This window comes from Juglans microcarpa x Juglans regia, chromosome 4S, assembly GCF_004785595.1.
Source record: "Juglans microcarpa x Juglans regia isolate MS1-56 chromosome 4S, Jm3101_v1.0, whole genome shotgun sequence".
In the NCBI taxonomy this organism is placed as follows: Eukaryota; Viridiplantae; Streptophyta; class Magnoliopsida; order Fagales; family Juglandaceae; genus Juglans; species Juglans microcarpa x Juglans regia.
In genome coordinates this window covers 10,579,487-10,585,857 of record NC_054601.1, presented here as the reverse complement: position 1 = coordinate 10,585,857, position 6,371 = coordinate 10,579,487, and the positions used below count along the sequence as shown (strand labels likewise).

General features: G+C 40.3%; 1 protein-coding gene across 1 annotated transcript; it reads right to left on the bottom strand.

Moving 5' to 3' along the window:
• Positions 1-4,270: 4,270 nt before the first annotated feature.
• Positions 4,271-6,116, bottom strand: LOC121263437 (probable pectinesterase/pectinesterase inhibitor 7). The gene is made up of 2 exons (XM_041166323.1): positions 5,114-6,116; positions 4,271-4,965 (listed from the first exon to the last, which is right to left on the bottom strand). Exons 1-2 carry the CDS (start codon positions 6,114-6,116, stop codon positions 4,271-4,273), a joined length of 1,698 nt encoding a protein of 565 aa, XP_041022257.1.
• Between the last annotated feature and the right edge of the window lie 255 nt (positions 6,117-6,371).

The following is a 6,371-nucleotide window of genomic DNA, read 5'->3' as shown; positions in this document are numbered from 1 at the left end:
TCAGTGTATAGGACAAATTCGCAATAGATTAGATAATGCCTCTAGTGGCGTAGAGATTGTAAAAGGGCATAAAACTCTAGATCATATGTAGAGTGACGGCGTCGAGTCTCATTGAGTTTTTCACTAAAGTATTCAATGGGGTGTCCCTGTTGGCTGAGTACTCCTCCTATGCTCGTATGGGACGTGTCACAGGCAACCTCGAAATGTTGTTCGAAGTTGGGTGGGTAGCTGAAGGACAGGGGCCTTTGTGAGGTGTTGCTTGATGGTTTGGAATGCCCATTCAGCCGTTGGAGTCCACACGAATGATCCGTTTTTTGTGCACTTAGTGATCGAGGCTATGATACTATTGAATCCTAAGATAAAATGTCGATCGAATGAAACTAGTCCATGAAAGCTACATGCTTTGTGGACATTACTCGGAGTGGGCCATTCTCAAATAGCTTGCACCTTGGTAGGATCGGTAGAAACTCTCTGATCTGTGATGACAAATCCTAGAAATACCACCGAGCTTTGGGCAAATGTGCACTTCTTTAAATGTATGGAGAAGCTTTCAAAATGGAGGACTTCCATTACTTGATGTAGATGGTTTAAGTGGTCGGGGTAGTTGTGGCTAAACACAAGGATGTCATCAAAATAGACTACACCAAACTTGTTAATGAATGGTCAAATTATTTGGGTTATAACTCGCATGAACGTACTAGGGGAATTCATGAGTCCGAATGGCATTACAAGCCACTCAAAAAGACCCTCCTTCGTCTTAAAGGCAGTTTTCTTCTCCTCCCCAGGCTATAGTCGTATTTGGTGGTAGCCATTTCGTAGATCAATCTTGGAAAAGATATGCGCACCATATAACACGTCCAACATATCATCCAAACGGGGAATAAGGAAGTGATACTTCACCATAATTTTATTGATTGCATGACTATCAATACATATTCGCCAGCTTCTGTCCTTCTTAGGTAAGAGTAGGGTGGGTACAGTGCAAGGACTAAGGCTCTCGCATATAAATCATTTGTTAAGCAAGCTTTGTATTTGCCGTTGCAACTCCTTGTGTTTGGCCAGACTCATTCGATAAGCAGGCAAATTGGGCAAGGTTGCCTTAGGTACCAGGTCCATGGCGTGTTGGATATCCCTCATGAGGGGTGGAGATTGAGGCAGCTCCTCTGGGGTGATGCCAGAAATCTCCTCCAAGAGTTCTTTTATCTCTGGCAGTGGTTCACTTTAAGTAGGCAATGCTCTGTATTGGCCATTGGAGCTCCTTGTGTTCGGCCAGGCTCATTCGATAAGCAAGCAAATTGGGCAAAATTTGCCCCAAGTACCAAGTCAACGGCATGTTGGATATCCGTCATGGGGGTAGAGATTTAGGTAGCTCCTCTGGGGTGATGTCAGAAAACTCCTCCAAGAGTTCCCTTATCTATGGTAGTGGTTCACTTACAGTAGGTAGTGCTATGGTGGCCTTGGCAATTAAGGCAAAAATAATTCCACAGTCATGGCTTGCTTGAGAGAACCCCTTTAGTGTGAGTAAGCGATCTTCACTTACTGGATGATCGAAGTCGTGGATCTTCATGGGCTGCAAGGTCACCTTCCTATCGTTATACAAAATAGAGTATGTGTTCTTATAACCATCATACTAGACTCACTATCGTATAACCAAGGGTGACCCAATAACAAGTGGCAGGCTTTCATAGGGATTAGATCACAGCGTATAGTATCAACGTAGAGCTACCCGAGGGAAAAAGTGATCAAACACTGGTTTTTCACAAGGATGGAGGTATCATCGACTAGCTCAGTCTATACAGTTGATGGTGCTTTTCCACAGGCAGCTTCAGTTTATGCATGACCTCTTGTGAGATAACGTTCATTCCACTCCCATTACTGACGATCATATTCAAGGATCTGCCTTGGTGCTCCACTTGAGTATGAAAAATGTTGTTGCGTAACAAGTCATTCCCTGCTAGCTCTTCCTTCTTTTGTCCAGTCAATACACACCGAATCACACAAACCGGTAGTTGGGACCCTTATAGTATTTGTTCTGGTCCCGTGGCAGTGACATCTTCATCGGTATCCAATGTTATTTGTCCTCGGTAGTCGTAATCATGTTTTCACAAATTAAAGCCAACCTCTATTCTTTTGTGGGGCAAACAATTGCAAAGTGGCCACGCCCACCACACTTGTAGCATTCCTTAGGTTTGCTCTTGCTTGTATCACGATTTTGGATCCTTTTGTCTAGCGCCATCGGCATTTTATACCACGTGCGATCAATTGGGGAGGTCAAACTTCTCTGGTTTGGGTTCCCCTTGGACATAGGAGTTGTCTAGTTGTTAAGGGTCTTCGAGACGTGGAAATCCCACATTGTTGTTCCAGGCGCAGTGCTAGTTGATAAGCTTCTTCCATGCTCATCAATTAGACTGTGATCAGTTCTTTCCGAATGTCATCCTGCAAACCCGCCTTGTAGCATACAATGGAAATGCGCTTTGTTTCAGACACACAGCTACGGTTGTTGAGTTCATGGAATTTATTAGTATAGTCATCTACGGGCATCACTCCTTGCCTTAACAACATCAACTCCTCAAACAACACCTCCTCATAGTCAATCAGTAAATACTGTAGAAAATCAAGGATCCATTGTCATCTTTGAATGACAAGAGAAAAAGTAAAACAAAAAGTGGAATCAATCACACACAATACAAGGTTTAAGTGGTTCGGCAATGTGTATACGTTCATGGAGCTACAGATGATTTTATTTCAGATGATAAGCACTTGTGGTTGCTGTAGAAAATAATAATATAACTAGGCCTAGTTAGCGGGTCGAATCGGACCAAGAGCTAAATTAAATAATAGAAAAAAAAAATTGCCGGGGGATTGGCCCAAACATCATTAAAAAGCCATACAAAAATTGCACTGAATTCTTGTAGGGTCGGGTTGGGTCATTAAACTAGGTCGCCACAGAAGTTAAAATAGTTTGAACCTTATTGTAATTGTTCGAACACATTTGTTACTATTCGAATGTATTTCTTACCATTCGAACGGAATATCACTTTTAGAGACGACTGATTTTGTCCCTAAATATTATCGTTAGAATGATAAATTATTGTTCGAATGGTATTTACAATTTGGGCGTCACTTTCAGGGATGAATCCCAAAAGAATCTCTAAACTAAAAATCAAATTTGTTCTAGTTAGGCTTCATATGACAGAGGCCAAACTATTAAGAGTAAAGAAATAATAAGAATAAAAAGTAATATTTAAATAGAGGAGAGAAATATTTTGAGAATGAGATATTAATATATGATGTGGTAAGGAAAGCATGAGCTGGAAGTTTTTTTTATTAAACAAAAAAGACTTTAGTTAAGATTTAATTAATCTCACGTTGATCTATATTTTAATTGATAAGAGACGTGCGCAAGGAATATGGGGATTGTGAGGCTCCTGCAGTCAATCAAAGAGGAAAACAAAAAAAAAAAAAAAATGAAAAAAAAAAGGGACCGCTAATATATCTAGCGTGTCGTTGTTTCAACTTTCAGCTGATGAAGGTTCTTCATTCTTGTTGCCATGGTGCCAAAAAAACAAAGAAAAAAAAAAAAGAAAGAAAGAAAGGTTCTTGTTGTCATGCATTAATTCGAGATATATATATATATATATATGTAAACCAAAAAAATAAAAAAGAAAGGGGAACAATTAATAAAATTCAAACGTGCAAACCCGATCCAACCCAGATTTTAACTTGGTTGGAACCACGTTTGGCATTCGGAAAAGACAGTCACGCTCCCAGCTACCGGAGATACCGTTAGTTAAAAGATTTTATTTTATTTATTTTTTACTTTTTCATACATCTAATTTTTAACACCTTTAAAGATTTAAAAAAAAAATAAAAAAAACATAATATTATTAAAAAATACTTTTTTAATTAATATTAAGTAAAAGAATAAAAATTAAAATTAAAAAATCAAAGCCGTAGAGTTGAGCGGTAAAATCGAGAGGGAAGGGTAGTATTATCCTTAAGAAAATAGCCAAATCAACTGAGCTAGAAGCCAAAGTTGACAAATTTATAACACGCTATATATATATATAAGGCCACCTTGTAACTTGCTGCATGCATCGATCCCATATATTTTAAAGTAATTTCGTATAATACTTTAAATCAATCTGCGCTGCGTGCACTAGCTAGCAGGCCGCGGCCTATAGGTTATGGCAACACATGATCACCACCCTTCTTATTTCTTTGCCTAGTTAAAACAATATTTTAATAACACAAAACGAACGTACGTCGATCATATTAAGCCATCGGTGTAAGGCACTCCTGTTTGAGGCAGCCAATCATCAGCCTGTAAGAAGGTAGACACAGCAAAGTTAGCAGCATCAGTGGCGTCGATGACATGGTAACCATCCCAAGTCACTCTATTCGTAGTGTCTGATCCAGGTCCCGTATTATTATACTCCGCATAATACAACGTGTTCAGTGCAAAAGTTCCACTCCATTCATGCCAGCCAGCAGGATTTATCAAACTGTCCATGAAAGATTGCATGAAAACCGTCCTAGAGTACTGCTTCCATGGCCTCCCTAGGTAAGTTTGAGTAGAAGTTCCACCACTTGCAGCCAAATCATCGGCTGCTTTAATTGTAGCATTATGGATTGAAGTGCCTGTGTTTTGATTTGGGTCTGTTCTACCTTGAGCAGTGATGGCATTAAATTGTCCTGACAATGGAAGGCGAGGATATATGTTGCAGTTTTGGAGAACAACTGCAGCGTTTCCAAATATGAAGTCAACCGTCCCGTAGATATCACATTCCCTGTAGAATTGTCTAAAAGAATGCGTGTACAATGTGTCCTGGTATCCTTCAAAGCTGCAGCTATAAAATGTTGACATATCTGCTCCACTTCGTAGTGCAACCGCCTGGTGCTTGATTGCCCCAGCAGTGTTGCGGAAAGTTATATTCACGGCCACGAACCCTGGTGCAACCACGGCTGCAATATTGATGTGAAACTGGGTCAGTCCATGCTCAAAATAGTTAATATATATGTTAAATATTTAAACTCGTTACAGAATGGCATGCGATCGAATTATGTAATTTAGCATGCATTTCCCTGAAGTGTGGGAGATGTTATTCCTTACCAAATGTTGCGGAATTGAATGTCGTGTACCCATCGTCAACGCTTCGGTTTCCTGTGATAATAGTCTGGTTGATGCCATCTCCAATCATCAACAAATACCTCTTGCCCTTCGGAATGGACACATACTCTTCGTAAACATCGGCCGTGACATAGATCAAAAAGTATCCATTAGAGGCGTTAAGGTTGTTTGGAGCAGCAGTAATGGCAGAGGTAATGTTGGTGAAATTCCCGCTTCCATCCTTGCTCACTACCACAATGTCATAAACCGTAACAGCTACCTCATCACTTGTCTGAAGAAGCTTTCTCCGTCTCGCTGATTCATAAATTGCTCGTTTCTGGCTAGACATCTTTAAGGGTAAGCGCCCATTTCTGAACTTAGGATGTTTCCTCTTTGGCTGCGAGCTTCTCATCTTGATAGGAACCCAACCCTTGCTGAACAAGGTCAGAGAGATGCCATGGAGCTTAGTGTCATTCAGGAGTTGCCCTGGAAGACCATTCTTTATGCTTGAATCTGAAGCCGTGGTTTCTACGCCATCCAAACAAGTTTGCTGGTTTGTCAAAACTGCACTAAGCATGGTTTGAACATCATCCACTTCGGAACTAGGGAGAGCAACACTGGTTTTATTGACAGTTTCATAGGAAGCTTGAAGGCAATCCACGTTTAATCCTGCGAGCAGCTGGCAATCTTCAAGGGCACGTACTGTGGTTACGGACAAAGAGGATCTACGTTGAAGATACGTATCCACAGTGTTTGAAAATTTACGTGCTTGCAATAATGATTTTAAAATCACAGATCGACCATAGTCGAAGACACTGGCATTGCGGTTAGGGAGCACGGATTTGCAATAAGAAGGATCCTGGGTGGACTTGCAAATGGTTTCGGGTGAGGCGGCAACAGTCGGATCAGAGCTATCTGCAAAAGATAGCTGCAGGGTGGTAATTAACAAGGGAAGGAGAATTAAAAGTACTGAAAATGTTTTGGGATAGAAAAGCTTGGAAGCCATAGTTGTATTGGGGACAGTTCGAAGAATGTGTATTGGTGAAGAAGTTCAATGGACTTTAATTTATAGGAGTGGAGGAATACTATAAAATAAGCAGCTTGATGATATGGTCGTCGGATACGGAATGTCTTAAGGGGATTGTTTTTGTGAAAGTCAACTTGTTGGGTGGTAGAGGAATCTTTTTTCATTTTTTTCCGGGCTCTATGCTGAGTACTTGATAAATAATATATATATATATATATATATATATATATATAT

What these genes read in the sequence shown, in the direction of transcription:
- LOC121263437 (XM_041166323.1), bottom strand. Translation starts at nt 6,116, where the DNA reads ATGGCTTCCAAGCTTTTCTATCCCAAAACATTTTCAGTACTTTTAATT. An exon ending in ATTCAATTCCGCAACATTTG is followed by an intron (nt 4,966 to 5,113) that starts GTAAGGAATAAC and finishes TCAATATTGCAG; the next exon opens with CCGTGGTTGCACCAGGGTTC.